This window comes from Alligator mississippiensis, chromosome 4, assembly GCF_030867095.1.
Source record: "Alligator mississippiensis isolate rAllMis1 chromosome 4, rAllMis1, whole genome shotgun sequence".
Lineage (NCBI taxonomy): Eukaryota > Metazoa > Chordata > Crocodylia > Alligatoridae > Alligator > Alligator mississippiensis.
In genome coordinates, this window is record NC_081827.1 from 174,287,385 (window position 1) to 174,307,531 (window position 20,147).

The window sequence follows — 20,147 nt, forward strand, 5'->3', positions numbered from 1 at the left end:
GCAGAGGGGAGGAGGGCATTCTACCCTTGTAGCAAGGCTCCATGAGTCTTGCTTACTACCTTGCCCTGCACTGTTCTGGGGTGAGCTGGGACAGTGGGGAGGTAGGGGCATTCTGCCATGGTGGGAACCACTTCCAGGAACATTCCTGCTGCAGGAGAACAACCTCCACTGCCAATTTGATTGGTGGCAGAATTGGGGGGGGGGGGGGGGGGGGGGGGCATCCTCCCACTGGTGGAAATGTTCCTGGCAGGTTCCCTCTGCAGGAAAATCCTTCCACCATTTGGCTAGTGGGGGGAGGTGGATTTTTTCAGGGCAGGGTTGCTACAGGGTTCCCTGATAGATATCCCCTGGGTGGGCTATTAGGGGCCCTCCCTCCCTCTTTTTCGATAACCTGAGACTCAGGGACAGCCTCCTTTTCATACGTTAGTTGATGACATCAGGCCGTGGCAGGCAAGAGCAAAGGAAGAATATCCACAGACCCCAAATAGGTCAGGAGCCATGTGGCCACCAGGGGTTGACACAACCACCCCTGGGGGCATGGTCCTGTTACAGGGGTGCAGCCACACCCCTTTGAGCTGGTGGTGGTGCACATGTGCAGTGAACTCTGAACTTGCAGCCTGGTTAGCCCATGTTCGGTGAACTCTGTGAGCCATTGTTTTTTGTAGCTCCAGACCCAGGGTGTGAACACTGCTGCTGCTTGTACCCTCTTTTTCCCTGATGCTGAATTCGGTGGTGGGACAGGGCAGTGGGCAAACAGCAGTGGTGCTCACCCCTGGGCTTTAGAGCTGCACAAAAGTATTGACACTGGTGAAAGCTTGCATTGATCAGCAGGAGCCCATGCTGACCTAAGCATGCACAGCACAGCCAAAGCAGGGATGTGACCTCTCATCAGGGTTGTCCCTCCCCCCCGATCTGACCACTTTAATTTCCACTTTAATTTTAAATAATAGTGTCTGCACCAGGTTTTAATGCAGTTAACTAATTTGCTTTAAATAAGCATCTGTAGTCAATTAGGATTCAATTTCCTGAATGTTCCTGTGCAGACAACTCATAAGAAATGATGTTAGTAGAATACAGAAAACCGGAGACATGGGGCAGAAAATTTTCCAGTGCTTTATTTTTCCATGGAAAATTTCCCATATTGAAAAATTCATTTTCGTAAAATTCATTAGTAATAAAGAATGGATGCCAATACAATATTAGGTCAGCTTGGCAGTTTCAAAGTTGTAATTAATGTTTTTCAGGTGATTATCCCTACGAAGTGTATGAGAGAGTACCATATATGTTTTATTGATTTGTAAACAGGAGGGTAAATATACTCACATAATAATACAAACCAAAAATCAAGTTATGAATTCACCTAATTGGCTGTGCAGGCCAAATCAAAACCAAAGCTAAAATTCTTATTTCATCTCAGACTGGAAGTGAAAACAAAACTAAAACTGTGATTAATTTTTTTCCCCTTTCAGTTCAGCAAACACACAGAGCAGTGTCTCATTTCTTTTCTTGAGCTGGGGAAGTTGGAAGTGTTTCCATAAGATCTGTTAGTTTTTTAGTGCTTTTGCTTTGAAGTAGTCATCATAATGCCCAATCAGAAAAAAAAGTCTGTAGCATCATTATAGTGAAGTTCAAGCCACTGAAGGAAGGAAGAAAGTTGGTAGATGTAAATATTGCGGGCAGTATGCTAACAACACAAGAAGAATGAAGAAACATTTAATAACATGTAGAAACTGTCCTGAAAGAGGACAAGCCATATATAGAAAGCTAATACAACAAAGTGGTGGAACAACATCATCTGAGAAAAGTCTACTTCAGGAATCCTATGTAAGTAAAAAAAAAAAAAATGTTAAACAATGCACAGCATAGACTAGCGCCTATATTATTTTAAAACATTATAATTTTAAAAGTTGTTAATGAAACCCTGGGCTATTATTTATTTAAAATATTTGTATCCTGCTTTTCTGCTTCCAGTAAGCACCCGGAGTGGCTTAGGCTTAACAATATATATATTTTAAAATTACATAATAGATAAATAGTTAACAATTTCAACCAAGCAGAGCAAGCTTAGTACTCTGGCCAATGGCAGAGGCTAGACTATATTTCCCTTTGGCTCTGCAGTCCCAGGGCAACTGAGCAGCAAGTTGAGCAGCAAAGCATTCTTTCTGGCAGAGAGGGGGGAAGCAAGCTCCCTGATGCTTCTTCTGATGGACGAGGCCAGACTAGAATAGGCTAAAATAAAAATCTTTTCCCCCTTTTGTTGCAGGAACTTGGTAGTTCAAGTGAAATAGCAGATTTGCAAAAAAAATGGAAAATATTGAGCTACCAGGTTTGGGGGAAGAAACAGCAGGATCCTCGCTTTCAAGATCACTGTCACCAGATATGAGATCCACCATGACTAGCTGTTCAAGACAGTCGAGCTTTTAATCAAGCTTTGTGGACAAAATGTTGAAAGAAGATCAAGAAAAAGCAGATGAGATATTAGCTCGAGCTGTATTTGCAAGTGGCACACCTTTTTCCATAACTGAAAATCAGTACTGGAGTGAACATTACAAACTCATTCATCAATCATATAAGTTACCGTCACGTTATCGCTTATCACATTCTCTCTTAGATAGAGAGTATGATAGGGTTCAAACAGTGGTTATTCAAAGAATTGGTCAAGCAGAATCACTGACTGATGTCAGATGGATGGACTGATATACAAGGAAATCATTTATTGAACATTATGTTAGCAACACCTGAACCAATATTCCTGAAAGCAATTGCTAACAAATCTTCTCATTATACAGGTGAATACATAGCCAAATGACTCTGTGAAGAAATTGAAAGTGCAGGTCTCTTCCAGGGTACAAGCCCTTGTAACTGATAATGCAAGTAACACGAACGCTGCATGGCTGATACTAAAGGCAAACTATCTGCATTTAATACTATTTGGCTGTCTTGCTCATGGGTTGAATCTTCTGGCAAAGGACATAGCGAGTGTGAATACAATGAAGACAATATTGGCAAACTGCAAAGCAATTGTGAAGGTATTCAACAATCATCATGTTGCTAATCAGACTTTGAAGAAATTACAGAAAGAAGCAGGGGAAGGAAAGTGCACTTTTATTGTGTGGAGAAACTAGATGGGGCTCGGCTGCAAAGTGTTTACATAGTTTGCTGCACACAAAGAACTGTTTGCAGTGTGCTTCAATAGATGACGCAGTATCCCAGATTATTCCCGTGAACATTTGGGAGCAGATTTTCGACAACGATGTGTTTGTTCTGGGTTCGAGTTCAAGGAGTATCCAATTTGCCACTATCAATTTCAGTGGCTATCAAGAAACTTGACGGAGATACGCCAAGCCTTTCAAATATTCCAGAGAGAGTCAGTCAACTGAATGAAAATCTAATTGAACTTTTGCCTTCTTCACCTCTATCCAAAAAAGAAGTAGTAGTAAAACAAATGTTTACTAAGAGATCTGAGTTTTGCTTTCATCCAGTTCATCTGGCAGCAAACCTTTTGGATCCTCAACACAGAGGACAACACTTATCAGAAGATGAATTATCTACTGCTTTCAGTACAATTATGGAAGTAGTTCAGAATGTCCCCAACATCAGTGAAATAGCCGTGATGACAGACATTGCCAAGTACTGTTTAAAAGAAAAACTTTGGAGCAAAAACATAATTTGGTGGGCAGCAGAAACTGTCTCCTCTCACATGGTGGAAGGGATATTGTTGTCCAGGATTGCTCTAAGGATCCTAAGCATTCCACCAACAGCAGCTTCTTGTGAACGGAACTGGAGGGCTTTCAGGTCAATCAAGACAAAAAAGAAGAATAGACTAACAAATGAATGCACCACTAAGCTTGTTTCTATTTCTCAAAATCTCTTGCTTCTGGAGAATCAGAAGCACAAATAGAGAAGAAGATGCAGTATGATGATAAGTTGCCCTTGCCCATAGACTCATTGGTAAAACCATCCTTCAGCAAAAGAGAATGTGGTTTAAGTAGTTCTGAATCAGATTTGCCTCAATCTGATTTTGAAATGGAACTAAGAAGTAGTGCAAGTGATTCTACAGTTAGTGACAGTGAAACTGGAGGTGCTGCGATGACCTCAATGGAAAAGAGTTAAACTCTGTTGAAGTAGATGAGTAGACAACCACAGCATATCATGCACAGTTCTTTGGGTGTGCTAAAATTAGTGTGTAAACAGTTTTCAGTGCCTTCGTGTGTTTTGGTTTTTTTCCTTAAATTTAAGCAAACAATGTAAGAGAAGTACATGCTGTTGTGTATTGTCTTTACATTTTTACAAGTATTCCAATAAAAAAAATTTCCACATAAAGCTTTGAATTTGTGTGAATATAATATTTTCCACATTAAGCGTGCTGCATTTAATTTTTTTTCCTAATTAAATATTTCAGTTCAAATACTTGTGGCTATTGGGACATAAAATGAACATGGGCATACTTTTTTAGTTTTGTTTACTAAGTATAATTCAAATAAACATGCTAAATCAGGTCACGCTCTATTTAGGGCATTGGAAAATTTTCCCATTCAAAATTTTATGGAAAACCCACATCTCTGCAGAAAACACTTTGTATACCATTTGGATATTTTCTTATCTCTCTATCTGAAAAATTATTGTATTTACTCAAATATAAGATGAAGTACCTCCCCCCCAGTCATCATGAAGAAAAAAAGTCTCTAGTCTTATATTTGCGTATAAGCAGATGGGGGAGCAAGCAGCTGCTGCAGTTCTGACTTTGGCCCTGAGCCTGTGTTGAGGCCAGAATTAGACCCACAGCAGCTTCCTGCAAGTGATGTACCTAGACTCCTGGCAGCCCCTGGCAAAATTTTAGTATTGCCCCCCCTTCGCCAGAGATGATGATGATGATGATAATTGGACAACGGGGAAAAAAATACCATTTGCAGGCCCCCTTTCTGTCTGGGCCCCCGGCGGCCACCTGGTTCGCCCATGCCTGTGTCCGGTCCTGCTTCCTGCACTTCCCTCTACTTCCGCTCTGCATCTTCTGCCCCTCCATCCTCCTCTTCCCTCCCCTTCAGTGTCAGGCACAACTCAGCTCCAGCCCAGGCTGGGGTCTCTCCCTGGCAGGGAGCATATGGAAACTCTTTCCCTTGCCTGGCCATCACCATCTCCAACACTGCTGCATGGCCAGGCAAGGGCTGAACTTCCACGTGTTGTTCTCTGGAACTGAGTAGCCAGAGCAGCATATGACAGTAAGATGCAGGAGTGTGAAGAGGCAGGGAAAGCGGGGAACAGGGGAGAAGAGGCAGAGACTGGTGGAGTGGGAGAAGGGGCAGGACTGGTGGAGAGCTGGGAGTGGAGGGGTGTAAATGTTCGGGAGGGCTGCAGGGGGAAGAAGTGGGTGGGGCAGAAAGCAAGGGGCCACCTGACCCTCCCCACCCCCAGCCACTACTTTCTCCACTGTAGTAATGTGGGGGTGGGGGGTGGCATTCAAGACAGCCCTCCAATATTTAGGTTTTGTACCTGGAAAATTACAACAAATGTATACATTTTTCATATATAGAATCTAATATTGGGGGGGTCATCTTATTTTTGGGATCATCTTATATTTGAGTAAATATGGTACATTTATTTATTGCTTATGCAATCTCTCCAAGTGCTTATACAAATACAGGACAGCCGCATGGATCATATATTCATTAGAGGTGCGCTGATACATCAGTCTAATATCAGATCAGTACCGATATAAAGAAAATTGCCTGTATCGGATATCGGCCCAATGCGGCTGACAATTTGGCCGATAAATGCTTGTGCGTGCATGCAGCCTCAGCACAGTACTCAGGCAGTGAGGAGCAGAGTCCGGCAGCGTGGAGAGCTGCGTGCAGCCGGTAAGTCCATTGTGGTGGAAGGGGAGCAGGGAGGGAAGGGGCGTGGTGGGGAGGGCGATCAACGCCCCTTGGTGAGGGAGGGAGCAGGGACAGGCTCTGCCCAGCTGGGCCAGGGTGTGGGATGGAGCCACAGCTTGTTGTGCAGGGGTGGTGGTCTCCTGCCACCATGCACCCCGGGAAGGCGTGGTGGGGGTGTGTGTACCCCTCCTGGACTGGGCAGGCTGAAGCTGTAGGCTGGAGCCGGGGCTGGGCTTAGGGCAGGGGCTACAGAGGGGGCTGCAGACACCCCATATTTTTCTGTAGCCCCGCCCCCAGCACCAATGCTGCTGTCCACCCAGTGCAGCCCTGGCTCTTCTCAGTGCGTGGGTGGTGCCAGGGCTGTGTTGGGCAGGCAATAGCATCAGCACTGGGAGCGGGGCTACAGCGAAATTTGGGGTGACTGTAACCCCCTCCATAGCCCCCGCCTTGAGCCCAGCCCCTACTGAGAAGAGCCTAGTGCAGACCCGGCTCCAGCCCACAGCTGCATCCTGCCCTGCACAGATCTGTGCCGCCCCATGTGCCCTCCAGGGTGCAAGCAGTGACACAAGCCGCGGCTCTGTCCCATGCCCTGCCCCACTCCAGCTGGCCAGCAGCTGCCCCTGCCCCCTCCCTCACTGGGGGGAGTGTTGAACTGCCCCCCTACACCACTTCCATCCCCCCCTCCCCTTCCACCGCAATGGACTTACCAGCTGGATGCAACTATATCAGAATTCGGATCGGTATTGGCTGATATGCCTCCTTGAAAGTCCACTATCAGTATTGGGCCCCAAAATCTCAATCGGTGCACCCCTAATATTCATATTTTGTATGCTTGCACATATAAGCCTATATTGCTGTGGTGTCTATTTGTTATATACAGTCAAAAGCTTCCTTTGCACAAATGCTGTTACAATGACTACAGATTACTCTAGCTGCAAAGCTGCAATGGTACATCATGCTTTTCTGCACGAAGGTCCTGGAAATTGAATCCAGTAGAGGTAATTCGGGGAAGAAGGGTGTATGCTACTTTCCATTTTTGCTGTTCCTACAATAAAATTCTGTAAAGGTCTATCCCCTACTGTTCTGGTAGCTCAGATACTGTTTTTCACTGTGATAGAGATTTTTGGCACCAGACGTGTTCTGGGAATAGTGCTGCAGTCTCTTGTATGCAGCAGAATCTCCAAGTTTCTCTCCCTTGTTCTGATCTAGTCCCAAATCTAAGTTTTTGCTCTATTTGTCTTGTAATGCTGACGTAGCTGAGAGAGGGAAAGGGACACTGTACTTGCATTCACAGATGACAAACTAATACTTGAAGAATGTTAAGGTTTCTTATCAGAATTATAAACCTTTAATTTGTGATAGCCTGTAAGGAAAACTGTAGGAGTTAAGAATGGAATGTGAGGCTGTATTTCCAATCTAACTTCTGTTAGTTTTGGTCATAACCTCGGGTGTTTATACATTTGCTCCAGGAGTGTGGGGGAGGGGCACTTTAATTAGAGTGGCTCCAAGAACCATTGTAATTAACACTTCTGGAGCATCGTGTGTTCCAGCATCCCCGTGTTGAAAAATGGTGGCAGGGGCACTTTAACTAAAGTTTGTTTTTCAGCACAGGGATGCTGATGCACGTAATGCTGGAATCTGCTGGAGTGAGGTAATTACCATGCCCCCCCTCGATACAAATGGTCCATTCATTTACTCTCTGTTCATTGCCATAGCAAGGTCAAAGGTCCTTCTGGGTTCCCAATCTGGATGACCATTACCTTTTTACAGCTGGGTTGAGTAGTCCTTTGTCACAAATCCAGAGTGAGTTCCAGCTCGCATCTCAGACACCATACCTTAACCACTGTGCCCTAATTCACTCCATATATATATTAACATTATTGTAATTGTTGTGTATGAATTTCATAGAGGTTTTGTAATTATAATATTTTTTAATAAAAAAAAAAAAGGGGGCGGCCAACATTTCAAAATCTGTTATTTCCTTTATAGGCCACTATTTTGAGTAAATAAGATTGTTCCTCCAATAATACTAGACCTTGTTAAAAATATAAATATATACCCAAATTATAGCTTGTGCTTTTCTTAGCTGATCAGTAATACCAGTTCCTGTAGCTGTCTTACTCCATGTTGAGTAGCCCAAATTATTTTCTTTCTTTGGGTTCTTTATGGAACATTACTTTTCTTTTTCTTTTTATGCCTGGTTTTGTACAGTATATAGCTAGCGGTTTGGGTTAATTCTTAGCCATAATGTGCCAAAGTTAATTTTGTTTATGGGATTCTTAATACCTTCGTCGGGAAAAACCTTAAGTATATTTTACAGTATTTATACAGTTGTTGTTTTTTTCCAGACCAACATATGATGACATGCCACCTCCTGTCACTCCATTGGCACCCAGAGATGTTTGCCTGCTTCCAGAAGGGGTGGAGGAAAAGATGGTTAGAAACAGAGAGGAGATGTCTAGCAAAGGTGGTGAATCCATTGCTGAGAAATGTTCCCCTACTCATTGTCAAATACTTGAGGGGGTGAAGGAGATTCCTGTGCTACTGGCATTCACCCAAAAACCAGAGGGGGGGAAGAACTGTATGTTAGGAATATCCCAGCAACCTGTAGACGTTTGTACCAGTGAGAAAAGACATAACCTGACAAATGGGGCTCAGATTACAAACAGTAGCCATGAAGGCCAGTGTACAACTGTGAGCCCACTACCTCACCATTTGCCTGTTAGCTCTTTATCTCACAGTCCTCCTGTTACACCTACATTTGCAAAAAATATTAGGTATTCAGCAACATTAAATTTGATTCCAAGTAGCATATGTGATCAAACAAAGAAGGATGTATGCAGTAAGGATGGATTATTGAATAGACATCCTAGACCTGTTCTGGCATCAGTCCACTCAAAAACGCCTTCAGTTTCGCATCAAAGTCCTACCTATAGCCAAGGCAACTCTTTATGTATTACCTCAGGTCAAACTTTTTTTAAACAAGATGGTTTACAATCTCAGGATGAAACTTTGTCTGACTTCCATCTCAGGGATATGGTGGAGACCAGCAGGTCGCTAAATTCTGGAATATCATTGCAATTAGAAAAATGCAAAGACATCCAGTTTAGCAGAGGGTATGAAACATCAGTAGATGAAATAATTGAAGAAGTTATTCTGAAGTACTGCCATGGGTCTCTTCCGAGAGAGTTGCCTTGCAAAGGTGAAGAGAGCAATTCCTTTTTAAATATTTCATCACTTCTAAGCCACAGTCAGCCAGAGGGCTCTGAAATGAGTTTTGACTGTGATGCACCTGTTCAGTCAGGAACAAAACTTCCCAAAGCATCTATAAAAGACATTGAATTTCTAAAAGAGGTCCAAATAAATCTGGAAGATAAGAACTATGGAACCCAGCTTAGCTGTGTTTTAAAAGATGATTCCGTGGAGCAAGTAGAAGCAGCAAAACACGATATAATAACTTGTAATGAGGAAACAGTTCTTCCTGATCTGCCTTATGTGCCTCCTTCTTTTGTTGGAAAGACATGGTCCCAGATAATGTATGAGGATGATAGAAAAATTGAAGCACTTGTGCGTGATTTCAAAGAAGGTCGCTTCCGCTGTTACTTTGACAGTGAGTCCTCAACCAACTGTCCAGGGAAGAGGATGAAGAAGAAAAAGCAGAAAGATGAAAGGAAGAGTGACGTTGTAGGTAACAAAACAGAAGCAGAGTCTGTTAAAGCACTGCCAGAATTTAATGATGCTTTGAGCACTGGCTCGACTCCTGATAATCCTTCCTTAGCATTGGGAATGCTATGCAACACACAAATACCTAAAATGCCTCGGAGAAGAACCTGGCGCCTTGCTTCAAGGTGCCAAGTGGTCAAAGTCAGCCATGCGACTCAAACCAGTTTAGTGAACTATCCAGTAGTAAAAAGAAAATTTGTTAGAAAGAAATATGATCCACCAAGTCGGAAAACAAATGTTGTTTGGCCAGAGAATGAAAGAACTCCAAACATGAAAACCAGACTATGTGCTCTCAAACTTCCTGAATCCTATAGCAAAATCATGAGCCCTCTGCAGCCTAAGACAGTGGTTTATGTACTTTCTTGTCCAGAAATTAAACAGTTTAAAGGCAAACCTATACATATCCCTAAAATGAGAAAACATAACTCCACAGATGGTAAGGACTCTGTCAGGTACAAATACAAACAGTGTTCTCTTAAATATTATGATCCATTGACCAACCGAATTTTAAAAATGCCACCTAAGAGCACAGCTAGAGAAGGGGCTAAAAAGCCACCCCATGTTAGACAGCTATTCAGAAGTCTCAGCCTTGATGCAAACCTGAAGAAGCTAGCTGATGCACAGAAAGAATGTACACCATCTAACTCCTTCAACTTTCCAGAATTTTGTACTTCATCTTCAGTATCTTTCTTGCCTGATCCAGTAAAAGGGGGTGATATGAACTCAAATCAGAGGACAGATGGGTCTTCTGTTTCCACTGAAAGATCTGATTATGTAGTGTCTGGTCACTCTGAGAAGTCCTATAAACACACTATCATTTCTCCTTTGAGCTCCTGCCAGTCTCAGATGGAAGGAGATATTAGATTAACTCCATTTAGTAGCAGGGTTGCCAAAACACCTGTGATGGCAGTCAGGAGCAAGCAGTTGGAGAAGGAGAATCCAAAGCCTATGTGGAAGAGAAAAGAAGGCTCTCGTAAAGAACCCGGTTTTTCCAAGAAGCCTGCCGGACCCATGCCTGTCAGGCATGTACTTGGGAGGAAAGGAGGTAGAGTAACCCTAGCCAAACAAACCACCAGAACTAAAAAACAACAAAAAGAGGGGATAAGAAAGCTCTTATCTTGTGCCCAAAGATCTTCTGTCTTTTCCATCCATCAGCACCAGTTGAGGAAAACAGCAGTCAGAAAGCACCTCAAAAAGGAAAATTCTGATGCTAAAAAGCTGCAGGTGACAAGAAAACCGAAGAGGACATTTCTGAACTCTACAGTAATTTCAGGGATTCCTGAAAAAAGGCAAAAAGTCACAGCAGGGTCTTTCCCAAAGAAGCCAGACATAGGTTCTTCCAGAATAAAAAGGTGGGAAATAAATGGAGATAAAGGTCGACCAAGCACTGTGAACCGACCCTCCAGAAGAACTGCTAGTTTACCTTTATTGGGAAGCTGTCTTGTTTTACCAGGAAAGAGTTAACCAGCAAAACATCCCTTATGTAAACAACACAGGAGACCTGACTGAGGAAAAAACTGAGTGCACAGAAGTCAGCTATATCCAGTAGACATGCTAGAGCAGCAGACAGAATTATTCCAAGGTTAAATAATAAGCTACTGCAACTGCAGACTGTTTTGTTGGAATAATGGCACATCACATATTGCACTGTTCTACTCTGTAAAACTACAGAAATTGTATGTTTGTTTGATTTAAGCACTTAGGGCCCTATTTACAAGACTTCAGTGTATCTTTTACCAACTTATACAGCATAGAAACTGACCTTGAATTGTATCATATTGTATTCTATCATACTAATATTAGTGCATTATGGTGTGCTAGAATACAGTAAAGAGTATGTATAGAATCAATACAATTTATTGTGCCTACTCATCTTTCTACATAATTGTAAAGTGCAAAAAACAATAATCAACAATTATGTTAGAAATTAAATGGAATCATACTAATTAATCTGAAGCGATGCATGCATTTTGTTTATATGTGTATATGTGCACCTGGTTAAAACGATATATTTTCAACTCTGATTCATAGTTGGTGTAAATTAATACGGTATGATACAATACAGATCAGTACAATAGTGTCTTCAACACACGTATAGTTATTGTATGAATTTAAATGACTGGGGGGGTGTTCCCCAAAAACCATGTACAACCTGGCTTTTTTGGGACAATACAGAAGCAATGTTGGCTTCTACTTTAGCAATAATGGACACTGCTGGTAAGGAAATAAGTCTTTCCATTGTCCAGCTCAAGGAATGTTGATGGGTGAAACAGTTCAAAAGCCAAAAGATTATATATGGTATTAAATCTGAAAAGTTTACCCTGATGATTAATTTCATAACTCACCTTTGAATAAGTTAAAAAAATCATATGAATGTGAATGAATAAGCTGGGGGTTATTTTAGACATTTTAGCCTTAATTGTGAGTTCCTTTATTTTTCATGGCTTTAAATCTGACCTGCTGTTATTTAAATTTAAATATATTTATAATTGAGCTTTTTCTTCTTTTGTAGAACTCAATCAAATATTTAAAAAACAAAAACAACAACTCTATTTAAGACTATGGGAGTTTAGGCAGCTAAGGTCTGTCCTGTAAATAGTTAACTAAGTTTTTAAAAATCATTTTCCTTACACATTCACGGTAGGTCATTGACAGAGTCTAACACCTCTGGATAGCTATAGCTCATAAAGAACCATAAATTTCCTATTAGAACAAAAATTATAACAACCTGTTTCAACAAGGCTTGTTTTGATGACAAGCCTCAATCCTGCAAACACCTTTACACTTCGAATTCACACTGCTTGCCTATTAAACTGCTATGCCAATTTAAGCATATACTTAAGTATCCCCAAGATGAGGGCCTTAATTTTGAAGATCTGCAACTTTGATTGTACAGAACTAATATTTAAAGATGTGTTTTAATATTACACATGTGATAGATACATTTTAAAATCCATATGAAAATCAAGCAAAGGAATCATAGCAACTATGAAAAGAAAAGACCAATCTGGTTTCACTAGTCATTCCCCTGCCAGTGCAGAATATAACTCTGTCCTCAAAAAGAAAAAAGTTTAACTGGTTTATATACATTTTTTCCAAAGTGCCCAGATTGTTAGCCTAAATAAGTACTTAAAGAACTTCCAAATGTAGTTTTAAAAATGCCATTCTGAGTTTTTTATTAACTGTTAAAGGCAACACCCTATACCAGAGATTTTTTTTTTTAAAAATGGTATTGTTGAGATCTTCCTTTTTATTGCCTGGGCATTAATTCCCATGCTAAAGAGGAATGCATGTACTTAAACCAACCAGGGATTCAGCTCCTTTATACCTCATGGTACAACACTTTTCTTTTTAAACTTCAGAAAAAAAAGAAATGCAAGTTGTTTTCTAGGAAAACAGCTATGAAGGGTAACTTATAACAACATTATAAATCACTGGAAAACAAGGGGTTTTATAAATATGAACTCCTCTAACCCCATTAACTTCTTGTGCCTCTCTAATTTTATATTTTGCCTAGTAATGATTTTTTCAAGTGAAGTTTTAAAGGAAAAAGTTTTTATAGCAAGACTAATGTTAAAAGTTTTAAAGAAAGGGTTTTTTTAAAAGTTAAAATTATGTTTTAAAGCAAAGTTAACTTAAGTTAGCACTACAAATAAATCTCAAGCTAACATATTTTTATGGTGTAAAAAGGTCTTTCTTACCTAACCTGTTCTGACTCAGTTTCCACAGTTGGGCAAATGAAGGGCACGTACAGTTCTGTGTGGAATAAACCTTGATGCATGTTCTATTTGGGAACATTTACACATGTTTTTTATAGTCGGTAAATACTGCTCTCTAGTCTCATCTGTTGTAACCTTGTGCTTCTCCCACGTATGCACCTTTTTCTTGGAATCTTGAGTAATATACATATGATAAAGACTTTATAATGTCAAAACTGTTTTGCATTTTTTTTTGCATGGAAACTCATGTATGTAAATAGGGCCTTCTGTCAGGGAGATGGAAAAGAATAAAATGTTGAGTATACTTAAGAGTTTAAATAATTATATATTTTGTTTTAAAATCAGTATAGATTTAACACTATTTTTAAAGAGAACTTGGAGTATGAATTGTAGAAAACTTTTGCTGTTGACAGTGTCAAAACAGCATTTACTGTATGTTAAAACTCCATTATATGCCACACTCCAGACTGTTAATGACCTTTCTGTGCATGTTCAGTTGATATGAAAAATGGAAGAGTGACAAGAGATTTAATGGTTTGGCTAATGTCAAAGGAAGATGCATACAGGGAACCAATTGTCTATGTATATGGTATGGAGAATAATTTGTTTCCAAAGGGAGGGGGTGGGGTTGAGATTTTCCAGGTGATTTAGGAGAATTAGACGCATCTCACATTAAATGAAGAGGTCATATTCTACTACCATCTTTTATATTATTCAGATCTTGCCTCGTGAGTAATCTCACTGAAAAAAACCATGAGTAAGGATGACAGCATTACATACAAGGGGGGCAAAGTATTTACTATTTATATTACTGTAGCACCTAAGACCTTCTAGTAAGGTCATGGGTCTCATTATTATTGGGATAGGTATTAAAACACAAGATAAAAATAAATGGTTCCTGTCCAAAATTCCTAACAAGTTAATTTAAACTTAGCTATTTCACCCTCCATTTTCTTTTTCTTCTTTTCTTCTCTAGTTCTTTTTGACCAATTTGTATATGATTTTTTTCTCATAATCACATCAGCACATTCCTTTTCAAGGCTTCTATTCAACAGAGCATATACTCATATTTATAATAGTTGATGGCAGTACTCAAATTTATATATTTAAGTACCTTGCTAAATTGGTGTCCTGTTTGGTATTGCTCCTGTTTCATGTTTTTATATTATTTTTAAATTTTCCCATTTGATGGGTTGTAATTCTACCCTGGCTCTTTCATTACTTAGCATTGTATTATTAAATATCCACTTTGTTTTCCATGTTGATTGTTGGCTTTGTGCAGTGCTACAGGTAGATAAGTTTTTCATTCAGTTAACACTGTTCTTAAAACTCTTATTTTTCGGATTCATGTTTGCCCCATTTTTTGTTGAGGCATAATTGCGGTAACTCCTTTTTGCATCTTCTGCCATGATAAACTGAATTACAGGATGTGATAATCTTTTGTTTGAAAACAAATCACATGACTCCTCAGCATGGGACCATCTACAATAAGAATTAGTCCTGAAGTAGAAGGAAGTTGTAAGTTGAATGATTCTAGATAATGTTGGAATAAATTGGGAATGTAGAGTACCTAATTTTGTATTGCAAGTGAAAAGTATTTTGCATTAAGGGTTGATTTGATCTAAAATTCTGTAATTTATAACATCTTTTTCTAGGAATATTCTAATGGCATAGGTCTGAACATGCTCAGAAGCAAAGGTTTTGCTTCTTGTTTGTAAAATATTACAAGTGTGAATTAATTCATTCCTCCAGTCACAAAAAACAAAAAATCACGGATCTTGTTTTAATAAAAGACTGAATTTTGCATTTTGGTAGTTCCTGTATTCCTGAAATGTGATTTAATGCATCATCAGCTGGGACCATTTATTCTGAAGAGCTCAGCATTTATGCTTTTCACAGAATAGATTACATAGAAGGCAGCTTGTCTCAAACAGCCTTCCTGTCCCATTCATAATTGGTGTGGACATTCACAGTCACAATAGGTGAAATCCTAGCTCCATTGAAGTTCATGAGAGTATTCTCATTGGCCCAGATGGAAGCAGGATTTTGCCTTGTACCCTATGGCAACTGCAGCTTACACTGAAAGACACCTTTTGGTAAAGATTCTAAAAGTAAAGTATTTGAAGTAATTTGTGTTCTCTAATTACATCTTAGCATCAGAAAATCAGGAGTATCAGCACCAGAGAACAATCCAGCTCTGCAGCCGTGAGCTAATTCATTATCATTACTATATTCATTGTTTAAGATTGAATCCTGTCTGATTGAGGAGACATTCTAATGCAAACAGATCATCCACCCTCTAATCACCTCTATTTTCTAGTAAATAGCAGTATCTCTTATCTCTGAACTGATTAAATCTCCTTATTCTTGCTGCATCCAAGCCACTGTAAAATTGAATGACCTCTAGCTGGATCTCTTACCTGTAAAGCATTCAAGATGTTAAATGTCCAAATGCCCTTTTAAAAGGTAGGGATGTTTATGCAGTCTTTATGTATGTCTAAAGACAAAGCTGTTAAAAGTGCTGACTGTCTCGTACTATATGCCTATGCAGCATGTAGCCACTGGGCCTCATACATCTTGCCTCCAGCTTCCTTGCTCCAAGTGCTCACCGGTACTCGGCTTGCCGTCGCAGGTGGCCTTCTGGGAGGTCTTTCCATGCGCTGCAGTCTGCCCTTTCTTGCCTGCCACGACTTGGATCTTTCAGTGGGTGGGGCTTTGTGTAGCGTGGTTACCCTCGTCAGGTACCTACGTCGTAGATGTCTTCTGCGAGGCTCCTCCTCCCATGCACCTCGCCCTTACCCAGCCCGGCGGATCTTGGCTGTTTCTGTGGGTGCTCGAATAATTCCCCAGATACACAAATAACAAGCTCACCCCTTGCTCCCACTCCCTGCTGTCGCGCACTTAACCCCTTCTAACCCGGGGAAACACAAAAAGGAACCTTTCAAAACTCAACTAAAACTCTATGGGCCTAATGAGAGGCGTAACCCTGCCCCATTAGGCTTCCTAGTGGAGCCAGTAGCCTCTCTGCTCCTCTGCTTCACAACCAGGTCACACGCTCGTGGCTCAGTTCAGCAGCCCTCTCTTTCTATGTCTGATTCCCGCCACTCCTTGCCCGGCATCTCCCAGGGCGACCCTCTCTCCAGGTCTTCCCCAGACCGCAGCCCTCTCTCCGGGTCTTCCCCGGACCGCACCCTTCTCTCCGGGTCTTCCCCGGACCGCACCCTTCTCTCCGGGTCCTCCTGGGACTGCAGCCCTCTCTCCAGGTCTTCCTCGGTCCTCTGACCCCTCCGCGCCGCCGAGGCTCTTACTGCTCTCTCTCCCGGCTCACCCGCCATTGTCGTGCTGTGCTCGGGCGTTGGCTCGTCCCCGGGCTTCTTTAATTCTCTGTGGGGAGTGCCAGCAGTCAGATCCGGCGTTCCGCGCCTGCAACTGACTCCACCGGGCAGGCTCCCTCCTGGCAGCCACGTGTGTGCCTCGCTCCTCTCCGCCACCAGCCCTTCTATCGCCGCCGGCGATTAGGAGTGACGTCACCTGCCAACCACAGGTGACTTAAGGCGTTGTCCAGGCCACGCGCAAGCTTCTCTGGCCGTCCCTGCTCTTCCTCGTGTCCTGCGGTAAGTTATTTTTTTTATTTTTTCCGTTCCGCCCCCTGCCTCTGGCTCTGGGGCTCCCTCCATGGGCTCAGGAGTCTCCCGGCCTTTCTCCGCCTGTGACATAACCCCCCGCTTAAGCTGCCTCGGGGCGGTCCGTTCGAGGGTGTCGCGACCCTACCTGTACCCGCTGGACCAGTCTTATGCTCTGGGTCTGCTATGGTTTCACAAGAGGCCACGGAGTATCTAGAAAGAAAGTCCGTCATTATGTTGTTTACTCCGGCCTGGTGCATTATGCGGAACTTGTATGGTTGTGGCGCCAAAGTCCAGCGCGTAATTCGGGCATTGTCCATCCTTGTTGTGTTAAGCCATTTTAGCGGGGCATGATCCGTGACCAAGATAAATTCCCGCCCCAGCAAGTAATATTTGAAATGTTCCACAGCCCATTTTATGGCTAGACACTCGCGTTCGATTGTGGCGTACCTCATCTCAGCTGGTAGCAACTTCTGACTGACATATGCCACAGGTCGTCGAACCCCACCGTCGTCCTGTGTGAGAACCGCTTCTACGGCCGTGTCTGATGCATCCATCTGCAAAATAAACGGTTTCTCAAAATTAGGAGCGTGTATCACTACATCCTTACATAAGGCGTCTTTCAGTCTCGTGAAGCTTCTTGCCATGTCTTGAGTCCAAGTTATTTTTTTGCTTTGGGGCCCCCTCAAAGCATCTGATGGGTGCCGCTAGGTCCGAAAATTGAGGAATGAACCGTTGATAATAATTTACCAATCCTAAAAAGGAGCGAAGTTGTTTCGGTGTTTGTGGTGGTTGAAATTTCTTGATAGCTTCCACTTTATCCGCTAATGGTCGTATGGTCCCTTGTCCCACCAGGAAACCTAAATATTTGGTTTGTTGCTGGGCTACAGCGCACTTTTTGGGGTTGGCTGTTAATCCTGTTGTCTTCAGCTCCCTTAACACCGCACTTAGTGCTCTGACATGCTGTGCCCATGTCTGGGTAAAAATCACAATATCATCAATATAAGCAGCCGCATAATCTGTATGTGGAGCTAGAACTTTTTCTATTAATCGTTGGAACGTGGCCGCCGCCCCATGTAATCCAAATGGCATCTTTATAAATTCGTATAAGCCCCAAGGCATGCCAAAGGCTGCCTTGGGCCTATCCCGCGGGGCCACGAGTATTTGCCAATAGCCTTTCGCTAAGTCTAGGGTGGATATAAACAACGGACCCAATTCTCTCCACCAATTCCGTAACGTGCGGCATTGGGAAGGCATCGAATATAGCAATTTCATTCAGCCGCTGGTAATCTACGCATAGCCTTAAAGTGCCGTCAGGCTTGGGTACTGGCATGATGGCACTTCGCCAAGGACTTCGTGAGGGCCTTATGACCCCTAATTCTAGCATCTTGTCTATTTCCTTTTTTATGACACTTGTCAGATGGTGGGGTATGGGCCTCCATTGATCTCTTACTATAGCCCCAGGAGGCATTTGTATATAGTGGTAAGTGCCCTGCACCCACCCTGGCTCTTCCCGAAATATCCCTTTGAATTCCTTTAAGATTTGCTGGACCTCTTCCTTCTGTTTGGGGGTCAAGGATTCTCCTACCCTTATCGGCGGGCCCCGTGATTCTGGTTTAACTTCCCTCCCTTGTGGCCCGAAATCTTCCTCCTCCATAAAAGTCTCCCAACCTTCGGGTTGTTTCCATTCCCGTAACAGGTTAATGTGATAAATTTGTTTAGGCTTAAGATGTCCCGGCCTAAACACCTCATAGTCAACGGGCCCTACCCTCCTTACAATTTCAAATGGGCCTTGCCATTGGGTCAACACCTTACTGGCAGAGGTGGGCAGCAACACGAGTACTTTCTGTCCAGGTTGGAACTCTCGTGACCGGGCTTGCCTATCGTACCTCTCCTTCTGTTGCTGTTGGGCCTGCTGCAGATTTTCATTGGCCACTTCCCGCACTATCCGAAGTTGATTCTGGAACGCCTGTTGATATTCTGATACATTCTGTTCCTGAGTGACCGGTAACTCCTACCCTTCTCTTAACACTTGCAACAGACTTCTAGGGCGGTGCCCCAACACCAATTCAAACGGCGAGTACTTCAGGGAATCAGAAGGGGTATCTCGTAGCACAAATAATATCAGTGGGACTAGTAAATCCCATTTTCGGGGATCCCCTTGGAGACACCGGTGCAATACTCTCTTTAGGGTCCCATTTAATCTCTCCACTAGCCCATTTGTTTGAGGATGATAAATGGAGGTGCGCAATTGTGAGATTTTTCAACATCTGACATACTGTCTTTAATACACCAGACATAAAGTTGCGCCCTTGATCTGTCAGAATCTCTTCTGGAATGCCCATTCGGGCAATCCATTTTATTAATTTCTCCGCTATCTTTGGCACTGTCACCGTCTGTAGAGGTATTGCCTTGGGGTAACGCGTGGCGTAATCGATTATTACCAGCAAATACTGGTTACCAGTGCTACTATGCGGCAAAGGACCTACCACGTCCATGGCTATTCGCGCAAACGGGGATCCTATTACTGGCAAGGGTTGTAGCGGAGCTTGTGGTGGCTGATCCTCCCTGGTTTTTTGGCACTTGGGACACGCAGCGCACCATTTTGCTACATCCTCTCCCAAACCAGGCCAGAAAAACCACCGGGAGATCCTGGCCCTTGTTTTATCCCTTCCCTTGTGCCCCCCAGCCAGGGTGGCACACGTCAGTTGCCAAATGACACCCCGGAAACATGTTGGGACTACTAGTTGGGTCTGCTCCGTCTCTCCCTCCCGACCCGGTTGTATACGATAAAGGAGGTTGTTTCTCACCTCAAACCGTGGTCATCAGTGTCATTCAGGCGTCTGATGTCAAGGCGTCATCCAGGGGGGCAGACCATAACTCTTGTAGTTCCTCATCTTCCACTTGGGCTTCCTTAAACCACCAGTTACTGGCCATTGCCTGAAGATCTACCATCCCGGGCTCATCATCACTTTCCGCCCTTTCCTCTGACTCCCCTACCCAGCCATCCTTATTGTTTAGCCTTCTCTTAGCTGCCTCTCTATCTCTAATTCTTTCTAAGGTGTCGTACAGCGGGGGCCAATCACGCCCCAACAACATTTCACAGGCCAGTCGGGGCGCCAATCCAACCAACAATTCCCCTTGATGCTCCATTACTTGTAAGGAAACCCACTGACGTGGGAATTGTTGTGTTTCTCCATGAAAGCATG

The 20,147-nt window shown here is 42.7% G+C and overlaps 1 protein-coding gene across 2 annotated transcripts in view; it reads left to right on the plus strand.

The window, feature by feature from the left end:
• The window catches only part of ZDBF2 (zinc finger DBF-type containing 2), a 33,112-nt gene extending 17,991 nt beyond the window's left edge, over positions 1-15,121 (plus strand). For both annotated transcript variants that reach the window (XM_006258529.4, XM_014594207.3), the window contains exon 7: positions 8,222-15,121. In XM_006258529.4, the coding sequence (XP_006258591.1) occupies positions 8,222-11,060 (2,839 nt within the window). In that variant the 3' untranslated portion in view covers positions 11,061-15,121. The remainder of the gene's footprint in view (positions 1-8,221) is intronic.
• The last annotated feature ends 5,026 nt before the right edge of the window (positions 15,122-20,147 follow it).